This window comes from Danio aesculapii, chromosome 8, assembly GCF_903798145.1.
Source record: "Danio aesculapii chromosome 8, fDanAes4.1, whole genome shotgun sequence".
In the NCBI taxonomy this organism is placed as follows: Eukaryota; Metazoa; Chordata; class Actinopteri; order Cypriniformes; family Danionidae; genus Danio; species Danio aesculapii.
In genome coordinates this window covers 4,758,139-4,775,892 of record NC_079442.1, presented here as the reverse complement: position 1 = coordinate 4,775,892, position 17,754 = coordinate 4,758,139, and the positions used below count along the sequence as shown (strand labels likewise).

At 33.5% G+C, this 17,754-nt stretch overlaps 2 protein-coding genes across 2 annotated transcripts in view; one reads left to right on the top strand and one right to left on the bottom strand.

Annotated features, from left to right (window-relative positions):
* Positions 1-17,754, bottom strand: part of antxr1a (ANTXR cell adhesion molecule 1a) — a 370,977-nt gene that overhangs the window by 190,653 nt on the left and 162,570 nt on the right. The gene's annotated exons all lie outside the window — the stretch shown is intronic.
* Positions 3,774-17,754, top strand: part of gfpt1 (glutamine--fructose-6-phosphate transaminase 1) — a 64,233-nt gene continuing 50,252 nt past the window's right edge. The window contains exons 1-3 of the mRNA XM_056463047.1: positions 3,774-3,835; positions 13,146-13,253; positions 17,339-17,446. Coding sequence (XP_056319022.1) covers positions 3,829-3,835; positions 13,146-13,253; positions 17,339-17,446 — 223 coding nt within the window. The 5' untranslated portion in view covers positions 3,774-3,828. The remainder of the gene's footprint in view (positions 3,836-13,145; positions 13,254-17,338; positions 17,447-17,754) is intronic.

The window sequence follows — 17,754 nt, the reverse complement described above, 5'->3', positions numbered from 1 at the left end:
ATAATGACATCTAAAAGTAAAAGGAAATACAGTACAAAGTAAATCAATCAATGATAAACCTATATCAATTATTCAGGACGTCAAAGTACAGACAAATGGGATGAAAACAAAGACTTGTGGTTGTTTTTAAAGTTACACACACAGAGACACACACTCATTGGTTGCTCTATTAGTTTCTAAGCATGTCTTAGTCTGGTGTTTATCCTTAAAATGGATTAAACTACATTGGAGAGAGAGAGAGAGAGAGAGAGATTATAATAATGAAACATGTCCATAATTCATGTGCATAATTTGTTCAAATGTGTGTTGTTCATCTTTGAGAACTCTTTAGGAATTAGTATTTCATTCATTTTCTTTTTGGCTTAGTCCCTTTATTAATCCGGGGTCACCTCAGTGGAATGAACCGCCAACTTATCCAGCACATTTTTTACACAGCGGATGCCCTTCCAGCCCCAACCAATCTCTTGGAAACATCCACATACACTCACTCATACTCATACACTACGGACAGTTTAGCCTTCCCAATTCACCTGTACCGCATGTCTTTGGACTGTGGGGGAAATCGGAGCACCCGGAGGAAACCCACGCGAACGCATGGAGAACATGCAAACTCTACACAGAAACGCCAACTGACCCAGCCGAGGCTCGAACCAGCGACCTTCTTGCTGTGAGGCGACAGCACTACCTACTGCACCACTGCGTCACCCTTAATTAGTATTTCGAAATTAGTCTTTTTTTTTTTTCAAATTGTCCCTCAAATGATACATTTCACAGGGATTTTATTGAATTTCTATTTATTTCTCCGCTGTTGTTCAGGTATTCTGAAAAGTTACTATTTATTGAGTATATTTCAGTAACAGTTTGCTTTATAATTTGTTTAACACCATTAAATGGGGATAATTGTGTGATAATAAAGGAATTTAAAAATAAGTAAATACAGAATTAAAATGTACAGGGATACACTCACTGGCCACTTTATTAGGTACACCTTACTAGTAGCGGTTTGCACCCTCTTTTGCCTTCAGAACTGCCTTAATCCTTCGTGGCATAGATTCAACAAGGTACTGGAAATATTCCTCAGAGATTTTGCTCCATATTGACATGAAAGTATTTGTCGGTTGCTCATACATGATGCGAATCTCCCATTCTACCACATCCCAAAGGAGCTCTATTGGATTGAGATCTGTTGATTGTGGAGGCCATTTGAGTACAGTGAGCTCATTGTCATGTTCAAGAAACCAGTCTGAGATGATTCGCGCTTTATGACATGGTGAGTTATCCTGCTGGAAGTAGCCATCAGAAGATGGGCACACTGTGGTGGACATGGTCAGCAACAATACTCAGGTAGGCTGTGGCGTTGACATGATGCTCAGTTGGTACTAATGGGTCCAAAGTGTGCCAAGAACCACACCACCACCACCAGCCTTAACTGTTGACACAAGGATGGATGAGTCCATGCTTTCATGTTGTTGACGCCAAATTCTGACTTTGGTGAGCCTGTGTGAATTGTAGCCTCAGTTTCCTGTTCTTAGCTGACAGGAGTGGCACCCGGTGTGGTCTTCTGCTGCTGTAGCACATCTGCCTCAAGGTTGGACGTGCATTCAGAGATGCTCTTCTGCAGACCTCGGTTGTAACGAGTGATTATTTGAGTGACTGTTGCCTGTCTATCAGCTGGACCCAGTCTGGCCATTCTCCTCTGGCATCAACAAGGCTATTGCGCCCACAGAACTGCTGCTCACTAGATTTTTTTTCTTTTTCGGACCATTCTCTGTAAACACTAGAGAGGTTGTGTGTGAAAATCCCAGTAGATCAGCAGTTTCTGAAATACTCAGACCAGCCCATTTGGCATCAACAACCATGCCATGTTCAAAGCCACTTAAATCACCTTTCTTTCCCATTCTGATGCTCGGTTTGAACTGCAGCAGATCGTCTTGCCTAAATGCATTGAGTTGCTGCCATGTGATTGGTCGATTAGACATTTGCGTTAACGAGCCGTTGGTCAGGTGTACCTAATAAAGTGGCCGGTGAGTGTATTACGATATTATATGTACAGCTATATTATGTGCAAATTGAAATGTGAATTATGTTTTTAAATATATAAATGTATATGTAGCCTTAATAAAGATATATGTTAGGAACAATAGTAAGTCAAATTCGGATATCAACTTGCTTGGACTGAGTTCTGCTGAAGAGCGTCTCTGGACAGGCAACTCGTCAAACCTTGAAGCAGATGAGCTACAGAAGAAGAAGAACAAAAATAAGAAGAGCACATTGATGACACTCATATAAACTGCGGTTACAACTCACATGAGCTCACCAAAAACTGCATGAGAAGACCCATGAAATGCTGCCTGGTCTGATGTCTTTCAGTTTTTGCTGTGACATTTATGGTTGGGTCAGAATAGATGTAAATGATGGATTAAGATCTTCGTAGAGCTTTTTTTTTTTTACATTTAAAAGAATGATCGTTCACCCAAAACTGAATATTGTGTCATCATTTACTCGCCTTCAATTGTAACAAACCTGTTTGGGTTTCTTTCTTCTGCTGAACACAAAAGAAGACATTGGAAACTGGCAACCATTGTCTTCAATAGTTTCTGGTTTCCCTGTGGAAGTGAATGGTTACCAGTTACAAGCTGTCTTCTTGTAGGTTCAGCAGAAATAAAGAAACCCATGAGGGTTTGGAACCACTCGAGGGTAAGAAAATATGTGGTCAATTTTTCATTTTTGAGTGAACTATCCCTTTTAATAATCAAACAAGTTTCAGAAACTGATTAAATTGTTCATTGATTGCTATTTTTTAACACTAAATGAAACGCTTTTCCATACTTGCAAGTTGTACCTTATTTTAAATTAGCTTTTGTTGTGTAAGTACTGTACTTAATAAGTATGCAGATTAAACAGGATGATATATAGTGTTTTGCAAAATATTTCATACTCTTTGAGGAGACAAACACATGGTGTCCACTGTCCAGTGTATACAAGTACTACATTTTTTATTCAAAAATGTATTGAACATGTACATTTTACGGAAAAAGAATACAAATTGCCAGATCTTGATATTTATGTGGCCCGAAAGTAAGTAAAAATTCTGATTGTTTCTTAGATATGGCTTTTAAAGGGATAGTTCACTCAAAAAAATGAAAATTCACTTACTATTTACTCACCATCAAGTGATTCCAAACATTTATGAGTTTCTTTATTTTGTTGAATGCTAACAAAGATATTCTAAAAACCTGTAACCATTGACTTCCATAGTAGGAAAAACGTTATAGGTCTCCAGCATTCTTTTAAATATCTTCTTTTGTGCTCAACAGAAGAAAGAAAGTCATGAATGATTGAAACAAGTAAAGTGTGAGTAAATAGTGACAGAATTTTCAGTTTTGGGTGAACCATCCCTTTAAAAAACCCTCAAAACACTGTAGTTTTTGTTTATAGGGAGATGTTCGAGAGATATAACGTTTACTTAAAAATAAAAGTAGGCTTTACGCATACATTTTCCACACATATTGCGCTTTTTTATGTGTGAAACTTCAACATAACAAGGAGTGTTTCATTAAAAGTTGTGTGAAAGCCGTCTACTAACGCTAAAGACAACACAGTTTGACATCACTGGACGCGACGCCGCGGACTCGCATCCTGCTGCCACGTCTAAACGGACTCCGTTGGCAGGTAACCAAAAGACTGACGGTCGAATCAGCCAATCAGCGAGTACTAGATCGGGGCGCAGACCGCCTTCTCGACCAATACCACGCGCAATGGGCGGGTGTATAGTGACAGCGATCCAGAACGAGGAACTGAAGAGCTGTTGGCAGCAGTACCGGAGACATGTGTGGTGAGTACAGCAATGAAAACTACATTTTAATTTTACATTAACCACGATAACATACGTGACGTTAATTTAAAACATACACGCTATAGAATAATGCTGAAAAAGTGAAATAAAAGAGCCATCGGAGGGAAAACCCACTAGCATTTAGCATCGGACAGTGGCTGGGTTTGAAAACCAACAGTAGCCAGTCATCAATCAATTCTAGATATAATTTCTCCGCATTTATTCACACCTAGAGACGCGTTTATTGTGCTAAAACATTTTCTAGATAGACCTGTCCTTAATATAGAGTTCTATGGCTTGAAGATGTTATACAGTAACCTTTAATGTTACTTTTAATCAGTTTAGTTCATCAGGATAATACATCAGTGCTTGGATCACATTAATAATCTCTTTCTCTTGGGTGACCGATATTATTTCTTTATTAATTCAGCGTCATCAAATGATACCCAGACTACCATTTCCAGTAGAACTAGTCACAAATCTAAATTTAAGTTACTGTAAATGTGACCACACCTCTAGTTTAGTGATGAACCTCACTGTTTGTCGAAACCAACGAGTAACATTAAGGGTAAAGTTACATGGCGACACTTTACATAATGCACAATTAGTCAATATAATTACTGACAGTACGTTTATTACATTATATATATCCATTCACCACTGAGGTAAGGTTAGTTTTATATTAGTTCGCACATTCGTTGGTTTTTAAGCAGTGACAACTTGTGAGACGGTTTCTATATTGTTATTGAGGTACTGTTGGTATTATAGTCGCCCATTTGTTCATTTTGTAATGGTGGCAACTTTTGACATGGTTCCTATATTGTTATTGAGGTAAAGTTGGTATTATATTTGCAAATGTGTTCATTTTTTAACAGTGGCAACTTCTGACACGGTTCCTATATTGTTATTGAGGTATTGTTGGTATTATAGTTGCCCATTTGTTTATTTCTTTTAACAGTTGCAACTTTTGACATGGTTCCTATATCGTTATTGAGGTAAAGTTGGTATTATATTCACACATTTGTTCATTTTTTAACAGTGGCAACTTGTGACACAGTCCCCATATTGTTATTGAGGTATTGTTAATATTATAGTCACCCATTTGTTAATTTTTTAATAGTGGCAACTTTTGACATGGTTCCTGTATTGTTATTGAGGTAAAGTTGGTATTATATTCACAAATGTATAATTTTATTTAACAGTGGCAACTTTTGTCATGGTTCCTTTATAGTTATTGAGGTAAAGTTGGTATTATATTCGAACATTTGTTCATTTTTTAACAGTGACAACATTTGACATGGTTCCTATATTGTTATTGAGGTAAAGTTGGTATTATATTTGCAAATGTGTTCATTTTGTAACAGTGGCAACTTCTGACACGGTTCCTATATTGTTATTGAGGTATTGTTAGTATTATAGTTGCCCATTTGTTTATTTTTTTTAACAGTTGCAACTTTTGACATGGTTCCTATATCGTTATTGAGGTAAAGTTGGTATTATATTCGCACATTTGTTAATTTTTTAACAGTGGCAACTTGTGACACAGTCCCTATATTGTTACTGCGGTACTGTTGGTATTATAGTCACCCATTTGTTATTTTTTTAATAGTGGGCAACTTTTGACATGGTTCCTGTATTGTTATTCAGGTAAAGTTGGTATTATATTCACAAATGTATACATTTTTTAACAGTGACAACATTTGACATGGTTCCTATATTGTTATTGAGGTAAAGTTGGTATTATTTTTGCAAATGTGTTCATTTTGTAACAGTGGCAACTTCTGACAAGGTTCCTATATTGTTATTGAGGTATTGTTAGTATTATAGTTGCCCATTTGTTTATTTTTTTAACAGTTGCAACTTTTGACATGGTTCCTATATCGTTATTGAGGTAAAGTTGGTATTATATTCGCACATTTGTTCATTTTTTAACAGTGGCAACTTGTGACACAGTCCCTATATTGTTATTGAGGTACTGTTGGTATTATATTCGCCCATTTGTAAATTATTTAATAGTGGCAACTTTTGAAATGGTTCCTGTATTGTTACTGAGGTAAAGTTGGTATTATATTCACAAATGTATACATTTTTTAACAGTGCCAACATTTGACATGGTTCCTATATTGTTGTTGAGGTAAAGTTGGTATTATATTCAAACATTTGTTCATTTTTTAACAGTGGCAACTTTTGACATGGTTCCTATATTGTTGTTGAGGTAAAGTTGGTATTATATTCAAACATTTGTTCATTTTTAAGTGGCAATTTTTGACACGGTTCCTATATTGTTATTGAGGTATTGTTGGTATTATATTCGAACATTTGTTCATTTTTAAGTGGCAATTTTAGACACGGTTCCTATATTGTTATTGAGGTAAAGTTGGTATTATATTCACACATTTGTTCATTTTTGAACAGTGAATATATTTTTTTACCACACTACTTTGAATATTCGGCCTGAAACCAAACGTAAGCATGACTTTAAAACAACATTTGCACTGTTTAATTGTCTGAGCAATGCTGTACTTAGTCATTGACTGCTAATATAAAAGAAAATGTGCGAATTTAAAACCAACTTTGCCTCAATTTATACATTTTTGTTAATGTTATTTAAAGAAAACAATTCAGTCATTCATTGTTAACTCACAGTACATTAACTCAGCATTTTAATAATGCTTTAATAAATGAAATGCTGTACAAGTATTGTTCTTATTAGTTATGACATGTTAATAACTACATTAACAGAACATTATTGTAAGTGTGAGCAGTTATGTCTACTTTTAAATCTTCAAGAAAGCGCCTGAGTATCTGTTGTTATTAGTTGTGGTATACTGATAGAAGAGAGATCGAGATTGACCAGCTGGAAGTTCTTTTCTCTTTTCCCACCGTTTTTTTTTTCTTCGTTATGTCTGATAAGCTAAATCTGTGTGACCTCTTCTCTTAAGATAGACAAGACATTTGCTGCCACAACCTTGACGAATAGCAGGAATTGTTCGTTTTGGCCCTCACAAGTTATTCATAGACTCAAACAGGGTCTATAAAAAAAACAGAAAAGCAACAGAAATGCAGGATTTGCTTGCTTGAGGTAAAGATGGTTTTATTCTCGCACATTTGTTCGTTTTTTAACGCTCCCTATATCGTTTACCATGCTACTTTGAATATTCAATCTGAAATCAAATTCAAGTATGACTTCAAAACAACATAAACACAGTTTAATTGACCTTGAACAATGTTGTACTTTGATAGTCATTGGCTGCTAATATGTATTTCCTATGTAGAATTAATGTTCTGAAGTTATATTATTAAGGAGAAAGTTCAAATTTGTGAATATAAAACCAACTTTACCCAAATATTTGCTTGCTCTTTTATCGGAAGGAAGAGTACAACATATATCACGTTGACAGACATGCTCTAAAGTTCATGTATATATCGTTTACCTGTATAGATGGTTATTTACACATGAACACTGAAGGTTCAGCGATTATAAAATATTTTTATAATGCAAGTCTATGGGTCAGAGAGAGGAAGGAAAACTAACACTAAGTTTTAAGTGTTTGCTGAAAGGTTTTGTGTAGAACAGAACTGTGAGAAAAAAATCTCAGAACATGCTATTTTAAACTTTATTTCCATCAGAAAGATTTTGGTAATAAGGAGAAATATTTATTCTGCACCAAATAAGTGTATTTGAATGGATCGTGAAGGGTCATGTGACACTGAGGACAGCAGCAATGCCTGCAGAAATGTATATTTGCATCACAGAAATAAACTGCAATTTAAAATATTATATAAGTTTAAAAGAAAAAGGGGAAAAACATTATTCATTATTTTAGGTCGCAATAAAATTCCATACTATCTCTGTTTTTATTGGCAAACAAAAAGTGTTAAGAGACTTTCAAAAACAATGTCTTAAGATCACTTGTCAATGGTAGTCTACAAGCATCTTCAAAAACATATTTCATTTTTCTTTTCTTTTAAAAATATTTTTTATTGTAAAAAAGGCTCAAAAAGACCTAAAAAACCCCACATTTGAGTATTTTTGTACTATTTTTACTTTATTTTTACTTTTTATTAGCATTTTTATTATTATTATTATTATTATTATTATTATTATTATTATTATTATTATATCATCATTATTATTATATATATATTTAATAAATTTCTTTATATCTTCATTTTTATTAATTAATTTTTAGTATTTTGTTGTTAATTGATTTTTTTAAAAATTATTTGTTTATAATTAATTATTACTATTTTAATTATTTTATTTTTTATTTTTTGTACTTTTTTTCTTTGTTATTATTATTATTATTATTATTATTTTACTTATTATTTTATTTTTATTAATAGATTTTTTTATTATTATTTTTTTGTAATTTTTTTTTTTTTTATATTTTCTATTTTATTTGTATTAATTATAATTTTTATTAATGTATTTTTTACATTTTATTTGTTTATAATCAATTATTATTAATTTTAGTAAATTCTTTTCTCTTTTGTATCATTTTTGCTTTATTTATTTATTATTATTAATATTATTATACAATATTTTTTGTTAATTGATTTTGTTTTTTTGAAATAATTATTGTTATTTAATTATTTTGTTTATTATGTTCTTTAAGAAGGTAATTTTTTTAAAGAAGAGGTGAGGCTTCTGGGAACGAAACATTCATTTCAGTGAGTCTTCCGTCTTCATAAAGGCGAGCTTGTTTGACTACCTTAAACACCCATAGACATGAGTATATGCTTTGCCCAAGGCCAGACCACTGAATGGGCCTTTTGTGACGTTTCTGTTCCTCCATAGTCTTGTATCTGGTAACTTTACCCCTATAGTGGTGTAGATATATCTGCTAAAAAGAAATGAACATGAAAGGCAGTTTATTTATTTATTTATTTGCTAATTGATTTTGCTCTGCCTCTATGCCTCCCCACAGATTAGCTTTTCCTTCCATTCGGCTTTTTAATTTTATTAAAGGCATTTGGTATTGTATGTGCATGGATTGACGTCTTTCTAGTTCACTCAGTGGTAATTTAAAGCTGTCAAACCGGTTAGCTCTGTTTACCAGGCTACAATATCAGAATTGAGATCATCATGTTTTTCTTTCGCTTGGCTTCTTGTTGTCTAGCCTAATCAAAAAGAGTGCTTCACTTTCTTTACTGGTTGCTTCTGTTTTTATTATTGATAGTGTAGTTTTACAAGGAAAGCCTTCGTGCTCAAGCATTAAATCGACAATTGACACGAATTGAAATTCTGTCATCTTTTACTGATTCCTAACCTGTTTCAAACCAGTTTGAGGTTGATGTTATAGACAAAAGAAGATCTCTATTGGAAACTGGTACCTACTGACAACCATAAAACAGTTTAAAACATTCTTCAAAGTATTTTCTTTTGTGTTTAACAGAACAAAACAACTAAAAGTGGTTCGAGAAAAGTCAAATGTGTGTTAACGATGACAAAAATTTCAGTTTTTCACTTCAACATAAATTGTAACTACAGTTTTCTGAAAATGTTCTGAATGTTGTCTTAATTTTATCATCATTTACTTGCCCCCTGACTAGTTTCAAACCAGTTTGAGGATTTTATTTGTTTTTATGTTAAACTCAAAGCAGATCTACTAAAGAATATTCGAAACCGGTACCTGGCAACCGTAGTAGGTAAAGCAATTGATTTAAAACATTCTTCAAACTATCTTCTTTTGTGTTCAACAGAAGAAAACAACTAAAACTTAGTCAAGTGTGAGTAAACGATGACAAATGATTCAGTTTTTCACTTCAACATAAATTGTAACTACAGTTTTCTGAAAATGTTCTGAATGTTTTAAATGTTCTTAATTTTATCATCATTTACTTGCCCCCTGACTAGTTTCAAACCAGTTTGAGGATTTTATTTGTTGTTATGTTAAACTCAAAGCAGATCTACTAAAGAATATTCGAAACCGGTACCTGGCAACCGTAGTAGGTAAAGCAATTGATTTAAAACATTCTTCAAAATATCTTCTTTAGTGTTCAACAGAACAAAACAACTAAAACTTAGAGTCAAGTGTGAGTAAATGATGATAAATGATTCAGTTTTTCACTTTAACAAAAGCTCAAACTTGTAACTACAGTTTTCCCTGTACTGGTTTGTGGCTGGAAGGGCATCCACTGCGTAAAACATAAGCTGGAATAGTTGGCGGTTCATTACGCTGTGGCGACCCCTGATAAATAAGAGACTAGGCAAATAAATGAACGTAACTACAGCTTTCTAAAAATGTTGTGAAAGTTCCATGTGTTCTTAGTTCACTTCATTTTTAAACACGAGATAAAACCTTAGCATCGGATCTTTTCTTCAGTATCTAGCTTGTTAAAGTTGCCATTAATTCAGAATGTACAGTATATTTTAAATGATTTACCCTGATGTAATTGCTCCACCCTCCCCTTTGCAACAACAACTGATTGCATGTATCGTTTCAAACCGCAGCATTCTAATTAATTCCCAATGGACAAAATCTAGTCCCATGACTCCCATCCTACTTTTTTATTTATTTTTTTAGGTCAAAAAGCAAAAAGAATAAATAAACATATTAAATAAAAATAATTAATTAAAAAGTTCTTGCTGACAAATTGGTAAAATAAAATTATCTGAAGGAAACGGCAAAGTGTAAAGATTTAAAAGGACTATAGTTCTTCTGGCTGACATTTTATTTGTAAGTCATGGTAAAAATGTCGTTATTATTTGCTGAGGAATCACCTAAATGTAATAACTGCCAGACTGCTCTCACCATCAAACATATTTTGTTGGAATGTAGAAGTTTAATTTTTATAGGGAGAGTACTTTGATGGACATTTTTAAAAAGGTTCCACCAGGAAGAGTTTTACATATTTTATCAAAAATAGAACTGAAAAATCATATTTAACTTTGAAAATTTTTGTTTGTAAATTTTATCTTTTTATATTTTATATATTTGTCAAGTAATTTATTTATTTATTTATTTATTTTATATAATATGAATTTGTTTTTATCATGTAATAGTTTAATGTATATCCATTTGGCCACGAAAGTTGCTGATGTGGCAATAAATATGTAATAAATAAATAAATTTGCTGAGGAAAATTTATTTTAACAGGGCACACACACATACACGTACACCACACACACACACACACACACACACACACACACACACACACACACACACGTACACCACACACACACACACACACACACACACACACACACACACATACACGTACGCACACACACACACACACACACACACACACACACACACACATGATCGATTATAAGCTTGTCAAGTATATGTGTGCTTTATTTGTTCATATATGTTTTCCTAATGTTTTTTTTTGTCTGAAAGATTTGGTGAAACAACATGTTTGGTATGTAAAAACCTTTAAAATTAACCTTCACTAAATGAGTCTGCTATTTCTCAATTTACCATATTTATATAATGCAGTAAAGTCAAATCTTACTATGATAACGGATGATTAATTGACCTGTTTTTTTTTTTTAGGAGAGGCTCTGCCTGCTTAGCAGTTTAAAATCTCTATAGACCTCAAATGTTCATTCATTCATTCTTTTTCGGCTTAGTCCCTTTATTAATCCGGGGTCGCCACAGCGGAATGAACCGCCAACTTATCCAGCACATGTTTTACGCAGCGGATGCCCTTCCAGCTGCAACCCATCACTGGGAAACATCCACACACACTCATTCACACTCATAAATTACGGACAATTAAGCCTACCCAATTCACCTGTACCGCATGTTCTTGGACTGTGGGGGAAACCGGAGCACCCGGAGGAAACCCGCGCGAACGCAGGGAGAACATGCAGACTTCACACAGAAACGCCAACTGACCCAGCCGAGGCTAGAACCAGCGACCTTCTTGCTGTGAGGCGACAGCACTACCTACTGCACCACTGCATCTCCCTAGACCTCTAATGCAGTGTTTCCCAACCCTGTTCCTGAAGGCACACCAACAGTACACATTTTCCACCTCTCCCTAATCAAACACACCTGAATCAACTCATCAGAACATTAGACAGACTCCAAAAGCTGAAGTTAATGGGTCAGATAAGGTAGACTATGTAATATGTACTGTTGGTGTGCCTCCAGGAACAGGGTTGGGAAATACTGCTCTAATGTATTTATGAATTTTTTAATTATTGGTGCCATAATTGTTTATTTGATTCTGCTTCATTTGCTATATTGTATATAATTAGTGGTCGATCAAGGCCAGAATATTGGCCAATATTTGTAAAGTTTATTGAACTAACTCACAAGTTGTTTGGCAAATGTGTGCCAGACAGTGTTGCCAGATTTGGCGGTTTCCCGCCCAATTGATGCAGTATAGAAATCAATTGTGCAGATGTGAAGTGACATAGGCGGGTATAGAAAAATTGGGCAGATTTGCAACGTAATGACTGCCTCCTTTAACGTAGGGACCGCCATAACCCCTCCCCAACTTAGCGTGATTTCCGCGACCATCACAACCCCCCAAGCGTGATTTCCAGATGACTTGGCCGGTGTTTTTGCATTTCGGCGGGTTTTGGATAGTTAATGGGCTGGAATCAGTCAGGCAACACTGGTGCCAGAAGACTCTACTCTACTGAGTGCACAGCGCTTGAACCCATCGTTCGGAACTTACGTGAACCACGAAATAATACCTTCGTTTCTTGTAGTTTACTTTTTAGTTTGCAGTAGGAAAGCATTTTGGTTCCCTGTAAAATATAATGATGATGGAAGAAATTGTGGAGGCAGGTAAACGCTTTCTAATGTTATTGAAGGTGTTTTCTGTCACTACTTGTTGAAATGAATGCCTGCGCTCAGAGTAAGCTGCACAATTATTTATTAAAAACATTGGGATCTCAATTCAAACACCCACGCAGCATAAAATATAAATGATAATGATTTGCATATGTTTATTAATCCTTTACATTTAGAATGATCTGAAACAATAGCAAAGATCCTTTTTCACAGTATCGCATATTTTACTTTTGTTTTAACCCACTGGTCATTTCTAATTTTAATTTGGATTAAAATGATAGGATCTAAGTTATGTTTGTTAATACCAGAAGTTTCTTTCATTACTGGCTTTTGTACTAAAAGGAAAGCAAATGACATTTGTCTACTACCTTTTTTTTTGCTGAAAAATGGTCCGATCCGTGATTTGAAAACTGTAGTGTGATCTGAGACGTGAGATTTGTGATCCGTTACACCACTAACGCATATGCACAAAAGTTACATGGTAAGTAAACATGGTTTCTTTGTACTATCCATTATAAATAAGCACTCTTTGTTTTTTCTTCCTGAAGGCATCTTTGCGTATCTGAATTATCATGTGCCTCACACTCGCCGTGAGATCCTTGAAGTCCTTATCAAAGGTCTGCGGCGCCTGGAGTACCGTGGCTATGACTCCGCAGGTCAGGAACAGACAGGCACCACACAAACTGATTACACACACACAAATGTTTCTATCCGTGTGGGGACCTCCCATAGAAACAATGACTTTTATACTGCACAAACTAACTATGTATTATATTCTTTTACATCAACCTTACCCCCAGTGACGTAACTGCGTCAATCAACTTAGTGTTTCCCAACCCTGTTCCTGAAGGCACACCAACAGTACACATTTTCAACCTCTCCCTAATCAAACACATCTGAATCAGCTCATCAGAACATTAGAAGAGACTCCAAAACCTGAAGTTAATGGGTCAGATAAGCGAGACATCCTAAAGATGAACTGTTGGTGTGCCTTTAGGTACAGGGTTGGGAAACACTGCCCTAATTAAATTGAAACTTATTGGCACAATTGATGACTTTGTTGTTAACAATGAAACAGTTTAAGTAAGTCTAATCTTTTATTTTGGGTTGAACGATTAACAATAAACTGTAAATAACTTTCGAAACTGTGAATACTTCAGTCTTTTTTTAACAAACAAACAAACAAACAAACAAATCTGTGTTCCGGTCTTTTGTTTCGCCTGTGAAAGCAGTGTAGAATGCTTTGTATTGAATGCACTTAATTTCACCTCAAATGTTATCCATTCTTTTTGTTTATTTAAGCCTACAAAAAATACAGTAGAAGTCAGAATTATTAGCCCCCTGTATATTTTTCCTCCAATTTCGGTTTAACGGATTGAACATATTTCTAAACATAATAGTTTTAATAACTAATTTCTACACTCTCAGAAATAAAGGTACGCGATCTGTCACTGGGGTGGTGCCTTTTCAAAAGGTACAAATTTGTACCTAAAGGGTCTATATTAAGACCTCATGGGTGCATATTAGGACCTAAAAAGTACTAAATTGTTCCTCTTAAAACTTTTAGGTACTAATATGTACCCTTTAGGTATTATAATGGACCTTTTAGGTACAAATTTGTACCTTTTGAAAAGGCACCACCCCAGTGACCGCTCGCATACCTTTATTTCTGAGAGTGTAATAACTGATTTATTTTATAATTACATAATATTTGACTAGATATTTTTCAAGACACTAGTATTCAGCTTAAAGTGACATTTAAAGGCTTAACTACACTCTAAGAAAAAATGGTACAATGTTGTACCAAAGAAGATACAAACCCTTGTCACTGGGGCAGTACCTTTTTTATGGAAAAGAATTGTACCTTAAGACAAAGAAAGAAAATTGTACCATTGCAGTTTGCACCTTTAAGGTCATGATTTGTACCATGGGAAACCAAAATGGACCCTTGGTTTTTAAAACCTGCACATGCAATATTGTACCTTGATCAAAGGTACAAATCTGATCCATAAAGGTTCCACTACATTGTCAAGACACTTTGCATTTTAACTGTGTCAAATGTGTTCCTTCAAGAACTATTTAAAGGCATTTTACTTTATCCAAAATGCATAAATTAATTTTCAGTAATTATGAAACATCAAATACATTTAATAAAATGTTTTTTTTTTAAGTTAAGTTTTAAGTTTTTTTTAAGTTTTTTTGTGTAAATTCACTTTTTCAATTTACAATAAAGAATAATACTTTAACATCAATCAAAGATCTATTTTTTGCTAAACATTTCACAACACTTTTCACAAAGTTTTTTAGAAACGCGTTCTCTTATCTACAATATGACTTTTTTTTTCTCCAATTTTCACACAAAACCTTTGTAATCACTTAAAAGTTCATTAATTGATTTAATTTTAGAATAGAAATAGGATTATGCACAAGTTTGTAACGTGATTTGCACAATGTTTGATTAGTTTTACAATAGTAAAGTGTCTGCATGACCACTCTATATGCAGGACGTTTGCCAGCTCACGTGCGTGGTGGAAAGCAAATGCCAAAAGGTGCGGATATCAATAATGAAAATCTATTTATCAGAAAATGCTTACCAGATGTTTATTAAAATGCCTAAATGCTTAGTTACAATAGCTACCAGTTGTTTTGTTTTACAGAACTTAATAATGAATGTTTATGAGTTTCGTTAAACGCTTTTAAATGATGATTCATGTTTTAATATGAAAATTATTCATGAAATTAATTTGGGTAACGCTTTATAATAACTACACACTATAAGTCGTTTATTAAGCATTAGCAAATAGTGAATTCATTATCTGTTAAGCATTAACTCTACATTAATAAGGGTTAGTAAGCAGTTTATAACTGAAGCTACAAATGCTGTATTCTTGACCTACAAACATATTTATGATGTGCTTAATAATTGTACTTTCATACCTAGTTAATGATTTATTTTTCATTACTAAATTAAGTATCGCATTATTTACAAACCATTTGTATTCAAAAGTAGTTGAGGGTTTTTAGGATCATTCAGAATGAGTTAGTAAATGATTAATAAACTATTGAAATCAACGTTTATATGTCTTATTATTCAGGCATATATTAAGGGTTACTATGTATGTTAATAAATGCTTTATTAACTGAACTTCATCTAGTTTTGTGACCTAATCTAAAGTTTATTTATGCTTTATAAATCCCTTATAAATGACATATAAAGGCTCAGTTAAATTCTAAACAGGAAAAATGACATTATTCATTCCTTTTCAATTAAAGATACACAAATAAAACTGTACTTCAATGAAAAATAAATCTTTGCAACCTTATCTAAAATAAAATAACTGTAGAGTTTAAACATTGCTTCTTATTATATTGTTAAATTATTATATTGTTGTTGTTGTTTTATCCGGTTTTATGTCGTATTTTGACACTCCTGTTATTTGGCAATGTTTAAACTTTACAGTCATTTTATTTTTTAGAAAAGATTGCAAAGATTATTGTTCTTTTGATTCTGAGCCTTTAATTGTCATTTATAAGAGATTTATAAAGCATAAATAGTCCTCACTTTAGATTAGGTCACAAAACTGCTTGAAGTTGAGTTAATAAAGCATTTATTAACATATTAGTTAACTATTAGTATATGCCTGAATAATAAGACATATAAACGTTGATTTCAATAGTTTATTAATCGTTTATTAACTCATTCTGAATGATCCTGAAAACCCTCAACTACTCTAATATACAAATGGTTTGTAAATAATGTGATACTTAATTTAGTAATGAAAAATAAATCATTAACTAAGTATAAAAATACCATTATTAAGCACATTATATAGGTGCTTATATGTCAAGAATACAGCATTTGTAGCTGCAGTTTTAAACTGCTTACGACCGTTTATTAATGTAGAGTTAATGCTTAACAAATAATGAATTCACTAGATGCTAATGCTTAGTAAATGATTCATAGTGTGTAGTTATTATAAAGTGTTACCTTACTTTCCCTTTACAGTAATATTTATTTTTAATAGATATTGTATCTATTAAAAGGAATATAATTCACCTAATCCTACACTTATCTACCTTTTTATGAGAACAATTGTGTACTTCAATTGTACCATAAAAGGTATAACACAGTATCATAAGAGCTCTTTTCTGTACCATATAAGGTACAACTTTTACAAAGGTACAAAACTGTTCCTTAAGGAACATTATTTGTACCACCGTGTACCTTTTATTCTGAGAGTGTAGGTTACTTAAGGTAATTAGGCAAGTTATAGTTAAACTGTGGTTTGTTCTGTAGACAATCAAAAAAATATAGCTTATGGGGGCTAATAATATTGAAAAATATTTAAAATGGTGCAAATCTTTTTTTTAAAAATGGCTTTTATTCTAGTCAAAATAAAACGAATAAGACTTTCTCCAGAAAAAAACAATATTATAGGAAATACTGTGAAAATGTCTTGCTCTGTTAAACATCATCTGGGAAATATTTGAAAAAGAAAAGAAAATCAGTTCAACTGTACATTAAAATTAAGACACTAATGTCAACCAAAAAGAAAATTTTTCCGAAAGTAGAATTTCGACTCTCGTTCTTCTCTCCTATTACCATCTTATTTATCCTGTCTTTATGATATCTAAAAATAACTAATTGAACAAAACAAAACACAAACTAGTAAAATTAAAAGTAAAAAAAATATGTACAATAAAAAAAAAAGACATTTTCTTCTTGTTTTCTGTCTTGCAGGTGTTGGTATTGACGGGGGAAACAGTAAGGATTGGGAAAGTAACTCCAAGACCATCCACCTGATCAAACAAACTGGAAAAGTTCAGGCCCTGGATGAAGAGATCCAGAGTAAGTGCTTGCGGTTACAAATGGGGTTTATTTTACTAATCCAGACTGAAGACTGATGGTGCATTCACAGCAGATGCGGATTAATTTATGGATGAATGGATCCATAACATGAATGGATTGAGTAAGATGAGTGGGTGAATGGATTCTGCTGCTCGGTTTGGGCAAATGAGTCAATACAAATGACGTGACTTGAGAAAATGACACGGCACAAATTGATTCACTTGTGTTCACTCGCTTATTGTAATAATTAGTTGAGTACATTAACAGTCTTGTCGTTAAGATCATTTGTAAGAGCAACAAATAATAAT